The 17,289-nt window shown below is 38.0% G+C and overlaps 1 protein-coding gene across 3 annotated transcripts in view; it reads right to left on the reverse strand.

The window, feature by feature from the left end:
• Nucleotides 1-17,289, reverse strand: part of GNAQ (G protein subunit alpha q) — a 261,133-nt gene that overhangs the window by 46,623 nt on the left and 197,221 nt on the right. For all 3 annotated transcript variants that reach the window (XM_032477887.1, XM_032477888.1, XM_032477886.1), the window contains exons 4-5: nucleotides 11,045-11,173; nucleotides 8,314-8,443 (exon numbers count right to left, since the gene is read on the reverse strand). In XM_032477887.1, the coding sequence (XP_032333778.1) occupies nucleotides 8,314-8,443; nucleotides 11,045-11,173 (259 nt within the window). The remainder of the gene's footprint in view (nucleotides 1-8,313; nucleotides 8,444-11,044; nucleotides 11,174-17,289) is intronic.

Raw genomic sequence — 17,289 nt, forward strand, 5'->3', positions numbered from 1 at the left:
TCCCAGCTTCATGAAATTGTCTCCCTTACTTCAATGAACTCCTTAATTTGCATTGTCTCTAAAGGCTGTCTCAGTCGAAGACATCTGCAGTAACCTGACAGAAAATGCATGTTTTCTAATGCGGCTGAGAATCTGTGAGGGGCCGTTTGTACTCATTTCTCCATTCACCCGAACCTCCACTGCATACTCCTTCAAGCAATTAGGAGAAGAAAAAGCTGCCTAAAAACCTTTTTTAAAAAGTGAACCAGATTTAATTAATACACACATCCACAAAAAATTTCTTAAACTTAAAAAATATCTATGATTTCTTAATCTACATGGTATATATGTTCACAAAAAACACTAGAAAATGCAGATAAGTAAAATGAATAAAACACAAAATCAAAATTGCCCTTAATCCAGCAATTCAGAGATAACCCCTGCTAACAGTTTCACACTAATAAACACCTGTATTATATCATTAAATAAAATGCATTTTAAAATGTACTTAAATCATTAAAATATGAAATACTAAAATAATCATTAAAATTAATCAACCATAAAAATTTTTTAAAATCATGTTATTTTGAAATTATTTCTTTATGCCCATATATAAAGAACAACTTTATATTGAGTATTAGTTATATATCTACATCATTTTTAGTACCTAAATAGTATTTTACTTTTTAGATTTTTTTAACCAATCTCCTACTACTGGATAATTTAGTTGTTTTCAATTGTTCACAGTTATACACAATGTTGTGATGGATTATCTTCTCACATCTTTGGGACTTATAACCAATTAAACAATTAGCATAAACCTCTAGAAGTGAAATTATTAGATCAAAGGGTGTAACCATCTCCAATGGAATACTACTTTGCCATAAAAAGAATAAAATAATGCCATTTGCAGCAACATGGATGGACCTAGAGATTGTCAATCTAAGTGAAGTAAGCCAGAAAGAGAAGGAAAAATACTATATGATATCACTCATATGTGGAATCAAAAAAAAAAAAAAGGTATATTTAAAGTGTTGAGAGAAAAAAATGACCACCACAGAATTCTGTACCCTATGAAATTATCCTTCAAAAGTGAAGGAGAAATAAAGACTTTCTCAGACAAACAAAAATTAAGAAAACCTGCAGCCAGTATATACGCCTTGCAAGAAATCCTTCAGGGAGAAGGAAAATGATATAGGTCAGAAATGCAGATCTACATGGAAAAAGAACAACAGAAGCTCCAATAAAAACTTTTGTTTATCTTACCCTTCATTGATCCAACAGATAACAGGTTGCTCCAAATTGTAATACAATAGTGTATTTGATTATGAACGTGTAAGTGAAATGAATGACAGCAATGATACAAGAGACGAAAGGGAGGAATTACAACTGTTCTGTTACTGTAAGTACTCACACTACACATGAAGTGGTATGCTGTCACCTGAAAGTGGATCTGTACTCGTTGTAAGTGCACATTGCAAACTCTAGCTGCAACTACTAAAATAAATATGTATATATATATGCAACCTATGCACTAAGAAAGGAGAGAAAATGGAATCATAAAATGTTCAACTAAAACCACAAGAGAAAAAAACCACACGAAGTAGAAAAGCAGACAAAAACATCAATAAAGAACAAGGGCAACAGATAGAAAATAGTATCAGATATGACAGATATGGATCCAACCATATCAATAATCACTTTAAATGTAATTGGTCTAAATACACCAATTAAAAAAGAGATTGTAAACATGGATCAAAAACCAAGACCAACTATATACTGTCTACAAGAAACTCACTTTAAATATACAGACACATGTAGATTAAAGGTAAATGGACGAAGAAATATAAACCACATGAACACTAATCAAAATAAAGCTAAAGTAGCTGTATTAATTTCAGACAGATCAAACTTCAGAGCAAAGAAAGTTCTCAGGGATAAAGAAGGGTATTGCATAAACGTAAAGGGGTCAATTCTCCAAGAAGACGTAAGAATCCTTAATATATATGCACTTAAAAATCGAGTGTCACAATATGTAAGGTAAAACTGATATAGCTGCAAGGAAAAACAGGTAAATCCACTATTATATGAACTTCAACATCCTTCTGTCAGAAATGGACAGATCCAGCCAGCAAAAGATCAGTAAGGACATAATTAAACTCAATAGCACCACCAACAACTGGATATAACTGACATCTACTGCCTAATGCATCCAAACACAGCAGAATAGACACTCTTCTCAAGCTCACATGGAACGTTCACCAAGATAGACCACATTTTGGGTCATAAAACATACCTGAATACATTTAAGAAATGCCACAATGTATGCTCTCAGATCACAATGGAATTAAACTAGAAATCAGTAATGAGAGAGAAAGTCAGAAAATCCTGAAAAATGTAGAGATTAAAAAACCTGCCCTCGCCCAGCTGCTGCCACCAAGGGGCTTCCTACTGTTCAGTCCCCACCTCTTGTGAAAACCCTGAGGGGCTTGCCAAGCACGAGCTCCACCACTGAGCTCTATCTTCCCCCTCCCCCTGCACTCTATTTAGAATCCAATGTTACATAGAGCTTACCAACACACACACACGTAGTAAAACCGTGAAAAAATGCGCTTAGGAATAATGAATGTCAACTTGAGGCCAGTGGCTTCTGGGGAGGGAGAGAAATGAATTCGGGAAGTTTACACAAGGACTTTAATTGTAGCTATACCATTTTATTTCTGTGAAAGTAAAGATTTAAAGCAAGTATGTCAAAAGTTTAAAGTTCTCTATAATTTTATAGCCTCCTGTATCACTGAAATAGTTTATAAAAACAGAGGTAAACAAAATTCACCTCCCTAGCTCTTCTCAATTTTATTCTTACATCAAGCTGTGTGTTTAGATGTTACGGCACCATATTAGACCGAGGAAAGTCTAAGAAAAAGGCTTTATGAATTCTGATGGTTTCCTGGAAAGGTATCACCATGGATATAATTTACTACCTCCCGCAGCATCTCTGTACAAAGTTGTAGGAGCTGTCATTTGGAGGGCTTGGTATCAAAAGAAACTGACTTTTTTTTTTTTTTAACAGACACAGTGAACCTTGTAACAGACCGTGATTACTTCTTTTCTTTGGTTGCTAAGAGATGCTCGACTAAATCTGCGGGCTACCACTAGGAAAGGTACCTGGCTGTGTGATCTGTATTTCAATTCTTAATCTCACCCTCCACTTCTTACTGTCCTTTCATCCAGATTTCTCAGATGATTTATTTTATCCTACTATGTGCCTGCAATTATGCAGACACACACACACGAACATGTAGTATAAAGGAAAATTTTGATAGATTTTTATTATATTAAAATTTACAACTTCTGTTCATCAAAAAACACCATTAAGATGATAAATGGCAAGCTACAGAGTGGAAAAGATGCCTGCAATGTAGATGACAAAGGCTCACACCCAGAATGTAAGGGGCACCTATGAATTGGTTAAAAAAAAAAGATATTTCAAAAGACAAATGGACAAAGTTGGTAAACAGCAGAGCTAAAGCTCTCATCTGAAGTCTTACTTTATTTCACTTTAAAAAAAGGATCATTTCAGTTATTTGTAATGCTGTCACCTCGCAACAATGACAGTCACTTTTTACATCTTGGTCTTGGCAGAAAATCTTCCAACTTCTTTTCTTTTTTTGGGGGGGGAGGCTAATAATCTTCCCCATAATAATAGTAATAGTATGTGTATAATTACTTGTGATTGCATAAATCAGATTATACCAAATACACTTTTTTGTTATCTTTTTCCTATAATTTAGCTAAACAAACAAACAAACCTATTGCACAGATTATAACTAACATGAGTTCCACATAAAAGCTTTAGAAGAGTCCCGATATTCACATGCAACATGTCCACGTGTGTCTGCTTCCCCACACCCTCACCAGCACTGAGGACAGGTCTCTGGTTTAGACTCACGGATGGTAATCAGAAAACCTCGCTCTGGCTTCCTTTAAGCAACAAGAACAAAGAAACTGAGAAGCAGTAAAATCATGAGGAAATAGAAATGCCGGGGAATGAAAAGGGTGTGGGAAGGAGTTTGAAGAAGAAACAAGTGGCTGAAAACGAACAAAGGAATGAGGAAATGGGAAGGGGGTTAAATACAAAAAAAGTAGGGCGTCTTTCAGGAATATTCTTGTTAACCAGGTCATGACTCTGAGAAAAGCAGACTAAAGGCGCAGGAGCAAGATGTAGTTTCTGATGTCATAACGTGACTAGGAGTCGATAAAGGAGGGCTAGGGTGGGTCCCCCTGAGACCGGGTATTTTAACCTAACCTCTTACTTTAACTACTTACAAGTTTCCTTCAGCTCTTTCCTTTGGAGTTCGAATTTCTTCTCCTCAATTTTTAGCCACTCTTCCCCCACTGAAGTTGAATTCTATCCGGAAAAAAATTTTTTTTTCCAAACCTCACTTGGAGTTTTTAGAGCGGAACAAAGTACATGTTTCACACTTTTAAAGAAAATGTTCAGACTTTGGTTGCAGCTGAATAACTTCAAAATGGCTTCATTTTAAAACTTAGAGGAGAAATAAACATCTGAAGGGAATGCGTTTTTTAGACATTTAAGATAGTTTAAAATCACAAGAACAATTCAGGAACTCTGAATTACTACAGGATCCCTGGCCGGCCTGCTGTAGGTAGAGCAAGAGCTTAGACAGGCAAGAGGGGTTTCACCTCCCCGCAGGGCAGGGTCTTCGTTCTACTGCTGAGCTCTCGGCCACCTCTAACAACTCCTCTTGCTTTCCCTCTGCCTTTGTCCTTAGCTTCTAGAAGATGCCATAAAGCAGGGGAAAGAAAGCTGGTCTAGAAGGGCAGAGAACGGGACCCTGCGTGACCTTGGCCATGGGCCTTAATCTCTCCATTCCTGTATCCTCAGCAAAGCTGGTCTCACTTCATGGGAGGTCAGCTGCTGAGATCCAAATGAGTAATGGTTTAAATTAGTTCTGAACAGACATAAAGTGCTAAGGTATTCTAAATATCAGCTCTCTCACTGTTCTTTTTTTTTTTCCCCCTAAATCAACTGAGCAACTCCAAGAATCAGATTTGAAGGATAAACGTTCATGGGTACCAATGTTGAGGAACCCATCCCGGCTCAAAGGAGGGCCTGCAGTACAGGGAACTATCTCAATTTTTTAATAAAACTAAAACCCAATTGGTTGTGACTATTCCAAAAGGATTAATATAAATTAGAAGTGTATATTCAAAAAGAAAAGTGTTGGAGAAAAAGGTCTAAGTCTTTGGGATTCTATAAAAAGCTTGATCCGTCAGACAGTCACTGAGTCAGTATCTGAGACACAACTCTGTAGGAGTGCTCAAATATTCATGTAACAGAGAACCACAAAAGTAAGGACTAAAAGACAGTTTGGACACACACTGATAAGCTGAAATACGTTACACCAGTGCCTCCTTGTGCACTCTGGGCTTTCAGGGGCACTGAAATGTATGTATGAAAGAATTACAGCAGAAGAGCTGGCTCCGCGCTGGTGTGTTATCCAGGGAAACTAAGACAGCAAAAGGAATATGCAGATCAATGCAGCTCTCCAACCCTGTTTATTCTCACCCACTATTTGGTAATATATATTTTCTTCCTTGGAGAAAACAAATAAGGAAATTTATTCCCCAAACTCTTGGACAAAAGCATATCTACATAAACATTTTGAAGATGAATACATAAAGTTTTAAAACATTAAAAGCAAAAGCAATAATCTAAAATATTTCCCTTGGCTGCTTTTGCTTGTGGTCTGCAACGCATTTTCCACAGTCCCCCAAGATAAAAGGGAGGCTGTCAGTATCCATTCCCAGGTTTTTCTCACGAATATATATCAAGGAACATACAACAAAGTCTGCTTTGGATTAAAGTTATGAACATCAGATTTCAAAATCAAGAACAAAATGTTTTAGAAGTTTATTTTAGCTTTGTCTCACCAAACCCAGAAAATCTGGGGTAAGCAGAATTCTACAATTTTGAGTTTTCTTAATGATTTGAGAAAGTAAGAGGCAATGACATTTTCATATATTATTATAACTGGAAGAAAAAAAAAAGAATAAAGGACTACATCCTGACATTGAAAACTACTTTTGACAGTGTCTCCTAATTCCCAGCAGTGACGACTGTGGCTAACATGGATGAAGTAATTAATGAGCCGTATTCTTCCTTACTATGCTTAAGATCATCTCTAATACACCATCAGGCTTGACTTGAGGTCTGAGAAAAGAACACTATAAAATTACAAGGTAGGTTTTAAAAATATTCCCAAGTGATTAGGGAGTTCTAATGAAAAATAATAGGTTTATTGTTTTAATCTGTAGCGTAAGGCACCACCACAGGAATCAAAGAAACTGGGAAAATATTTGTAGATGGACGTAGTGCCTATACATTGAATGACAAGCTACTGTGGAAACTTGCATTATGTGGAAACTTCACTGGATCTATGTGCTAGAATTAGCTGATGAGTTGCAAATTTCGGAGTGGTAAACTGAGTAGCATTAAATCAAAATATATTTCTTTATAAATATAATGCATTTATCTCATATAAAATGTATATTGATAAACACTTGTTTTCTTCTAGCTGTATGTAAACAGTGACATAAGAAAATTATGTGCGTGTCTTACATCTTCTCTGTAGTTGAAAATGTCTTAAATTCTATTTCACTGGACAGCAAACTAAAGAGGAGAAACAATGACCCTCATAACTAAGGCCTTCCTTCCCCACACTGTATTCTGACAAAAGCATCTCTTTTTCCCTGAGGTCCTAAATTTAGGACAAAGTTGATTTTTTTCCTTCCATTTCCCTATCTCTTTAGGTCCCCTGCTACCGAGCACACAGTAGACGAGCCCTCAAAATAATTTGTCTTGATTCAACATTCAAAGAAATCAGAAACGTTGTCTATGTGTGCTTCCAAAATACATACTATGTTTAAAATACTACACTCAAGGATTATGGAGTATACAAAGATCAAAATACATATAGAGATGTCACAGCTAAAATTCTGGTGGTGACTGCTTCACTCAAAGCTTGGTAACTGGTCTTCATGTATCTTAGCATGCTTTTTAGGCACTTTGTATTATAGCTACAAAAGGCAAATGGCTAATAAACTGATAAACCTCTCTGTTAGAAAGAAGTCCCTTAAATACTAAGATATTTGGGGGGGAGGGGGACTTCGATTGATTCAAAAGCCCATATACTTGTAACCCAGGAAAGATTCGAAATGCACCAATAGATAACTCAGCTCTATGGGATATTGGTTCATGAACTCTTTATCAGTCCTACAGAGGATTGGATATGTATTTGAATGGGGATACTAACACTTGCAGAAAACTTAAAATACTGAAAAAGGACCAAGAAGCCAGAGTTCTTGTGTACCCCCCAAATGTACAAAATTTAAAGTACATTTTAATATGCTAGATCTTATTTTAATCAACTATTGGGGTACTGCACGTCTTTTTCTTGTATTAGAGGGATATTTAACACCTACTATTGACATGTCAGTCTGCAAACTCTGCCTCTAACATGGTATCAAAGGTGTCTTCTCCACTTCCTCAACACACACACTGAACTCCAGCTCTTAAGTCAGTTTTCAGCCCCTTAATTATCCTCCACAATCAACTCTGACCCACCATGTGGACTTGATCATCCTAAAAACCCATATTTGTACTTGTTAGAATTTCATGCAATAAAGAGAAGATCACAACACTGAATCAGTTCTCCAGGTCGGTATATCAGGGATATCTTTTCAATCACTCAGCGCTTAACAGGGATGAAGTTATGCAATAGCCTACAGACTTCTATAAGAGCACAAAGGACACATCCCCAGGACACTTCTTGGCTCCAAAACAAACTGATTTAGAGCCCAGCTGCAAAGTCACTCACATTTGCCAAGAGAGGTTGTAAGTACTCTCTGGGACCCACCCATCACACAAACAATGATTTAAGCAAAATGAAAACAAAACAAAACAGGCTGACTCACTCTCAACACTCCCCACTCCATCCTGTAGGAAGAAGGCTGTAAAATAATGGGACGATTAGCCCAGGGGACTTCCTTGTTATTTTCATTTTCAGAGCCTCTGCACTGTGTTAAAAGTATCACATAGGGGCTAATCAGACCTGAACACACAAACCTGTTCGAACGTTGGACCAAAAAGCTTACTGTTCTGAGTATATCACATACTACCATAGGGTTATTTTTGGTGAATCCCCAAATCGGTAGTCAAGAAAACAATGAAGTCAGTTTACCCCATACCCTCTCATTAACTTGTATCAGGTATTAAAATGACAATCCATTGCCTGTCCAAAGAGCACTCACCTCGTTGTCTGACTCCACGAGAACTTGGTCATATTCACTAAGCGCTACTAGAAACATGATAGAGGTGACATTTTCAAAGCAGTGTATCCATTTTCTTCTCTCTGACCTTTGGCCCCCTACATCGACCATTCTGCAAGGTTAATAACATGCATATTAATAGCACATAAAGAAAAATGTCAATAGAAGTATAGCTTTACTTACAAACTTAGGAAATACACTCTCTAAAGAAAACAGTCCAAGTCAGTTCAATTAATATTCACTGAACATCTACTAATCTTCTGTTACCTAAGAATCAAGGTTGAGACATTCTGGGTAATAAATCATTGCAGTTATTAGAAAGTTACCTGAAGTGTATAAAAATTATAACTTTGTAAAAAAGAAAAAAAAAATCCTGTGCCAAGCCAAGCAGTGTTTTATTTAACTAAGCACAAAAAAGTCAGAAACAAAATGAGTTTTATTTGTGTTAAGCTCTAATGGTAATACTGACTTCAGTTTCTTTCCCTAGAAAATGAGAATGAAGATCCTCATGTATTTCTCAAGGATGCTAGAAATGACTGCAAATGCATTGAAAAGATTTAAGATAGTGTATTTTTCAATGTGGATGGGTGATGCTTCAACTAAATGCAAACACAACCCCACTGATCTTCATCAGTTGGGTAAGCTTTTTGGGCTCTTTTTTCCTTCCAATATTCACAATAATTTGGGACAGTCTGATCATATTGGTAACACGGTTCAGCAGCCCTTATGCACAAATCAACTTGCTAACATGCTAGAAGTAATGTGTATAAAACATCAAGATGTTACAAGAGTCCACCATTTGAACTATTTCAAGGATTTGTTTTTACCTGTCGACTCTGTAGCTAAGTTATGTGCTCAGGAAACACAATGACATCAGTTAATTTGAGTGCTATTGTATATATGAAAATACCTAGCAGAACTTGGCATTGAATCCAAGTTTCTTTAAATTGTTGAACTCATATGTTGACTAAAACATGCACACTGTTTATAAGACAAAATATTTTCAGAAAACGAGAGTTTCAGGTATAAAATTTTAAGAGTAGGGCTCTTCAAGCATTTTTGCAAACTGCAGTTGTTAATTTCCCTGCCTCCAAACATTAACCTAAACTAGGAAATCAAGGCTCTTCCAGTAACTGCTTCAAAAAGTTTCCTACAAAAGAGGTATCTGATGGGCAAAACAGTGGCTCCAGGGAGACCTATGAACTACAGAGAACAAAACTAGAATTCGTAGATCTTTAGAAATATTAAAATTCTAGCTTTTCTCTGATGCTGAGTGAATTACATGCTCATTAATATGAAATCCTCATTCCATGATATCCTGTCACACTAAGCCCTGTAAGATGCTTTTGGTGGTAGCAAGAAATTATTCTTCTGAGACACTACTTCTGCTGAAGTAGCAAAAAAAAAAAAAAAGCCCTTAAAAGCTAGTGCACAAAATTTAGGGGAAAAAAAAAAAAAGACATAATAAAAAAAAACCCAACCTGGTTTCAGATTTCACTAATTATAAAGCAAAGAGGAGATGAAAATCTCCATGAAATACTGTATGTCTTCTGAAAATATTCTAACATGGTTACAAGTGAAAGGAAATTTGGTGCCTCAAATTAAAGATCTCTAACTGCTGTGAACTCAAAACTTAATCCAGAATGCTAGAGCTATAAGGAACCTTGGTGATTCTCGAATATAACCATTTTATTGATTTAAAAAATGAGGCTCGGAAATACTTACAAAACGTCACCCCTTTATGGGTCTGTTAGTGTAGCATATGGCAGCCAGATGCAACCACAGGTGCAGAGACTGATTAGAATGAAACACACAGTGTTTTGGCAAGGAATGATGGAGGACTGTTTGCCAGAGTCACACAGCAGTCACACAGTAGGAGTCACATTAACTCCTACTTCACGTACTTGTATGTAGTTGTCTCAAATGGGATGGAACTCCCAAGGAACTCAACTGTCTACACTCGTCTTCATTTCTCTATGCAACATGTAGTTTGTATCCTATCTAAAGGTACACCTGAGTGCTTGTGTAATAAGAGAGTAAATGAAAGTACACCAGTATTGTTTACTTTTTCTCTTAGAATACTCCTGCTGAAGTATTACCCAGAAAGAACGGCAGCACTGAGGCAGGAAGTGATACGTTTTCATTCTGTTTTCCTATGTAAATTTAGGCTCGGTTGACCAATCCATTTTCAAAACTATGCATTTTTTAATTTTTCAAGCAACTTATTTTAGAAACACAAAACATCTTGTATTTTTATTGCTATTGAAAAATTTTGCATTGGTACCAGAGGACGCAGAGGAAACAAATGAAAGCTTCTGACAACCTATGATTTCTATTATTAATAGGGTTATAAGATCATTTATATCTTACACAAATGTAAAAATATATCCATTGTCCTCATAGTTAAAATGATTCCCAGAAAATTATAGTCAGAACCAACATTTGCGCAAACTAAACATTATGCCCACACCAGCAAACTAAGATTTCATTGACTTCTTGGTGATTTAATCTGGAATAAGAAATCTGCCCATACACCTTTCCTCTGCTTCCTCTTTCAGGGACACAATATTTCATTTGGGTATCTACTGATAATGACTGGTATAAAGGTGGTATTGTTTTAAAGTCTACACATGATTTCAATACTCATAGAGTTCGCCAAATACGCTCAAGGCATAAAAGCTGGGAAGTGGATTTTTATGGACTCAGTTACTACCTGAAAATGACACTTTGTAAGTCAAAGGGGTATTCGATGATCCCTGTGGTGGGGACTCGAACTCTAAGCACATCTTGTTGCGTAGGCAGGTAGGTAGGGTCGGCAACACGGTCCAAGTCATTAAGATAGCTGGAGGAAGGAAGACACAATGAGAACATTAGTGACACCATCACACAGAAAAGGGAAGGGTGACAATGAATCCTAAGAGAAAAGTGAAGAAAAGAAAGGAAAAAAGCAAGTGGTAGAGAAGTTTGGGAAGTGAGAGATAAAGTCAACCTTCCACTAGTCAGAGCCAGGATATCCATCTATGGATTACCTGGTGCACAGTAGTTCTCATTTCCTCTCTTCTTATCAAATAGAAATCATACAAGAAGTAAAGGGGAAGAAGAAAAGAAATTCAGTGCCCTCTACTTGTTTAGCAGGTCTGGTGGGTAAGCAGGAGTTTAATAAAGCAAACAGTTTTTGAATTATTTATCCAAATGTTATTTGTATAAATAAACAGATAAAAGAGTTACATGTGAGGTCAGGATGCATTTTTTTTGCAGAACATCAGAGCCTTTTCCTGGAATGTATTTCCCTTATTCCCCTAAGAGAGGACAGCAGCATACCATGTCCTAAACTCTGTCCAAAAGCTAAGTCATTCACAGTTAATGTGAAGCCATGAGATTTCTAGTTACTGAGACAACAACATCTAAGGTCAGATATTCCCAGTGTATGGAGTCACCACACCTAAACTTTAAATTTATCTGTTTATATGATACTTTCTCATTAAAAAAAAAAACAACCTTTTAATTTTGAAATAATTTTAGACTCACAAGAAGTTGCAAAAATATTAAAGACGTCTCCTGTACCCTTCACCCGGCTTCCCTCAATGATAACATCTTATGTGACCACAGTACATTATCAAAACCAGGAATCTGACACTGACCCAATGCTATTAACTAAACTGAACACCTAATTCAGATTTCACCAAGTTTTACACACACACACACATTTGGGGTGGGGTGTATATAGTTTATGAAGTTTTATCACATGTAGAGATTCATGCAATCACCACCACAAGCAGGATACAGAATTGTTCTGTTACCAAAACTTTTTTGGGCTGGCCATTCCCAACCCTAGTCCATGGCAACCACACAGATACTCTCCATCAGTATAATTCTGTCTTTTCAAAAATGTTATATTCCATTCACTTTCTGATTCTCTCAAATTACAAAAATAATTTGCAACTCTGAGAATTACATAATTTGATATAATTGATGACAAACAGGTGAAAATGACTGTTCTGTATGGCATCCTCATGATTTCAAAGAGCCACCATGTTCCCTTTGACCCTGGAGAGGATGGAGCACAGATATGATTTCAAAACATACAACAACAAAGTGTATACAGGAAGTAATCAGTACAGCCTTGGAAGGAGTTAGGTCCTCAATACGTTTATGCCCACAAACAAGAGACAGTGAGGTCTGAGACATGTAACAGGGAGTGACCGCTGTGGAACATATTATATACAGATGAGTAAGAGCGTCAGCACTCAGTTGATGTGACCTACCGGGGGTAAGGACTTTGTCCCATCCACCCTCATTCCTGCCTTCGCACCTGAAAGAGCGCCTGGCAAGTGGTACTTAATGGCTATTTGCTGAATGGATGGACGGGTTCCAATGTCGAGATTTAGTTTTAGCATTATTCAAATATCATTCTCACTAGTGGTGTTTCTACATTAATGATATTGTTAAATTTAAAACTGAGTATTTAAAAAAATACCATATTGAGTCTCTAAGATTCATGGGATCATAAAATAGAAGAGCTAAGTCTGACTTTAACAAAGAAATAAACTACTGCCTTTTTGGAGGTCTATCAATCCTTTAAGACAAAAAAAGATTTCGTCTGGAAATTCCTACTGCAAAGCAATTAATTAGCATTCTAATGGCCTTATCCCAAATACATCAATGATTCTCTAGCTGGTAATTAGCTCTCTACTGATTGACAGGAACCAGCCCAATATCTTTCATTATGACAAAATTGGCTGGGGGACAAAATAGGGGAGAGGCTGGGAGATTATGGGTGTGAGAGGCAGGAAGGAAATGTAAAAATGGACTGGACCCAAAATTTTAGTCAATATCTTGGCATGGTCTTGGACTTGTCTGATGGAATTAACAAGCCCATGTTCTGGAAGCTGGTCTGTATCTCATTCTACAGATATACCAGCTCATCGCTCCACAAATGCAGTCACCTGGCTCCTTTCATAGATGGAGCTTTCTGATTTATCAGCTCCTTGGTTTGAAAAACTTGAAGGTACATTTTGAAATCTGCAAGATCACTGTTTATTTAACTACTACATACAAAAATTAAATTCAGAGGAATCAGAGATCTTCCGATTTACACTGGCAAGCCTGTTTGGAAATATGCTGCCCGGTAAATCATTTCTACTCACTTAACCCAACACACAGAGGTCAGGACAGAAGGTGGAGAATTCTTGGACACAAGGTGCTGCTCTCCTCTGTGGTGAAGAGAAACGTGGCCATTTCACCTTTAAACACGTGTACTTACACAGGAGAATTTAAAGGATCGGCACACGACGTGGGACATTTCCTGTCACACTGCACAGTGGGAACCTTGTTAGTCTCTCTCCAAGTCAGAAGGGTGGACTGAGCCCCGGGAAACACATCCTGGAGTAAGACAGAACCAGGATACACACGGTGGCTGAAAAGCCACAGCCCCGAGTCTAGAGGCTTAGTCTGCCTCTAAAAACACTGTCAGTGGTGTCTCTCCATGAACCCCAGGCACTCCTAGCTGAACATCTGAAACATTCAGACTTGCAAGAATATTTCCCCCTCCTCATCTTCCTTTTGCGTCTCAATGTAAGCACAGTTCGGAGAGTAGCAGCAGAGCCTAACCACTGACTTCTACGGGGCGCCTGCGGCTTGCCGGGCTCTGCTCCATCGTTCACCGCCCAGGTTTCAGCCCATGTCTAGGAAAGAACGCGGCCACTAAAGACCCCTAGACATTTCCGAGCAATTAGAAAGTGAACTGCACTTCTTGTTCGACATTCTTTGTGTCTTGCTTCAGTTGGATGCTGGAGAGAAAGGTTCACTTCACTTGGAGTAAAAAAAGTTACACTGATCTAGTTTAACAGAAGAAAACACTGAAGTAAACTTGTATGAAGGTTCACTAGCTACAACGCACGTGATCTAGAATCGGAACCAGACCAAACCTCGAACACCCCAAAACGAGGCTAGAAAAGAAAACAGAACACGAACACCCCCTCAACCAAAGGACACACCAAATATCCTCTCCTATAGGAAGGTCTGGGTGGCTCGGGAGCTACACCAGGACTGGAGACACCTTGCAGACTATTTGAGAAATGGGCAAACCACTCAAGTCCACCCAAACCAGCATTTTTCACTGGCAAGGAGAGGCCAGGGTGGAGAGCTTCCACCTGCGTAAGCCCCAACCCGATGCGGCCCCCTCATTCTGGGCTTATGGGCGTGGAGGGTCTCACAGCACTTTCCACATTTCACATGTGCTTTGGGGGGAAAAACCACTCTATTCCCTTAAAATTGGAGGTCTGGTACAGTGAGACTAGAGCATCCTCATTTGCTGATTCCTGTCACATTCTGAGAAAAGGCAATGATGGAATAATCTCTTAGCTGAATTGTCTCTTCCATTGAAGGGAAGAACTCGGAGTGCGTATTCTGAGGAAGAACGCTGGGGCATTATGGAGGGGATGGGTTCACACTGGATTATTCCATTCATTTAACCTTTAACAAAGAAACACCGAGGTCTGAACAAATTTATATTGCAGAGTAAATTCAGAGAGTTAATTATAGCTATAATTTGTTTTGTTGGAATGGTTTTGAGTGGCTGCTGAGGTCATTCGCAGCGTGTTGCTATGGTGACAGGCACAAGGTACATTTCCAAGGCAATGTATGTGTAACAAGTGGCCGGCAGTAGCTCTCCCCTGATGTCAGAGAGAGCAAAAGTCCCCTGGTATACAGGGGACTTATTTAACTGTCTAGGAACAAAGGCTTGTTTAGGACTCTGCTAGACAATGGGAGGGTTAGTTGATTAAACCCATCTTACTCCAATCCATTCATGGGGCTTCAATGAACTGCTATTGCTTTGAGACATGTAATAATTGATAATTTCATAATTAATATAAAAAAACCTCAACATGTCCCCACTTATGTTTGCCCAGTTAGGGCTCTCACCCTCCATGGGGTCAGGAACGATGACTACCTTTGTCCACGACGGGTCACCAACAACTTCACCGAGGGCCCAGGACACGGCAGATGCTCAACGTGTGACTCAAATTAGAACTATTTCATGGAAAATGCTGCAGTGGTTAGAAAGGCAGGTTATGCGTTTTAGGAGAAAACAAAGGAGAAGGGGGTTGTTAGGTACCTATCCTTACAGAACTACCGCTCTGGGCTATTACTGGCCTGCCTTCCGTAAGAACGAAATTCTGAATTAAAATGCCTCTGACGAATGTAAAGACAACACAGAAAGGAAGGCAGCACTCCCTTAACTTCATTTAGAAGATGTGCTTCCTGCTCTCCTTTGGGTCCTGGCTACAAAGTGATATCATTTGTACACCCGTTTTATGCCTGTCAGGATCACGCTTTCAGGCCTTGGAATTCACTCGAATCCAGGGAAAACAGAGGGAGTGGGACCTAAGAAACAGACGATTCGGACACAATCTCTTTAATGGAAGAAACAGTTTTCCAATGTTCTCAGCGAAAAGCAAGGCAACAAAGCGATGTTGTAAATGTTAGTCAAATTCCTATAGTTCCTTTCCTACCGTGAAAAAAATGCAGGGACACCTGGAATTCAACAGCCACCCTGATCACGACATTGCAGTAGGTGTTAAGGAAACGAAGGGTCCCAGGATCTGACCCCTGCCTATAAGGAGTTCCCCAACTTGTGGGAAGGAAAGGGTTATATATAAAGAGGAGAAACTGGGGAGCTTATTAGGATGGGAATGAATGTTTGTATATTTTGGACAGAGTCATTTTCTGGGAACCAGTCTGAACTGTCTCTAATCCTTGGTGATTATCCACAAAACACCCTTCTGCAGCATGACTGATTTATATGAAAGACTTAAGGAAATCATGCCCATTCATTTATAATTGCAACTTGTAACTGCTAAATTCTTTATATATTTAACTTCAGAATCATCTCTGACTGCAGAAAAAATAAATTCAGAAATAGGATATAACCCATTGCTTTAAATGATTAAAAATATATGAGATAAACCTGAATGTCACTGAAACAATGTGTGCTAATCAAATTAAATAAGGCATTTCTCTTTTGAATGTTTTTAAGAGATTCCAATTGTTCCTTAGTTTTGACAAGTTTGTCAGTAACAGTTTTTGAGCTGACCTTCAAATTTAATTTATGCTCCAGTTGACAGGTAATGAGAACTTGTTATTTTTTTTTTTAGATCTTTTTTAAAATTAAAAAGAAAAAGCCCTACTACCTATGACTGGAAGAGCAACTGAAATCTAAGCTAAGAACAGCACAGAAATTAGAAATTGAAGTTTTTTTTTTTAAGGAAATGAATAAAATTTAGAGATGATTCAGCAAGTAAACTGTATCATATTACAGTTGGGGTTAAAAAAATTAATAAAAGTATTAGACATACAACCAACCCTCAGCAATTATACCAAATGGGGGAAAGTACTGGTGGGTGGTAAGTGGAAAAACAAATTTCTGACATTTGGTCTAAATCCAACTAAACACAGTCAGATAAATGAATATAGCACCTTAGAGCACTTAATGTGGGATTCTATGGTATGTACTGGGGTTCTTCCACTCCTGTGTAAGGGCCTTCCATCCAGAGGCTGTGTTTATAACAGATGTGCAGTTCAAGTCAGATATTAAATTGAAGTTCTGGCACAGAAAACGACTCTGGGTAGAATTTCACATTTTTAATTATTGAAAAGAAGGTTAGAAAAAGTAGGTCGACTTCATTAAAAAAAATTAAGAAGACCTCATTGTGAGAGGTAGAGTCCTGGGGGACCTGAAAGCTAGATCATGCCTGAGATCTTACGTGACACCGTCAAAAGCTGTGGAAGCTAAGGAGAAACCAGAAACACATGGTTACTGCATAGCTGCTATGTGACCACAAGGATTCAAAGGGAAAAAGTAAAAGAAACTGTCAATGTAAACTTAAAAAAAAAAAAGGAGTGAGAGTAACAGTTCTGCACAACTGCCATCCTGAGGGGAGAGTCAAGTACAGGTTT

This window comes from Camelus ferus, chromosome 4 (assembly GCF_009834535.1).
Source record: "Camelus ferus isolate YT-003-E chromosome 4, BCGSAC_Cfer_1.0, whole genome shotgun sequence".
NCBI classification, from domain to species: domain Eukaryota; kingdom Metazoa; phylum Chordata; class Mammalia; order Artiodactyla; family Camelidae; genus Camelus; species Camelus ferus.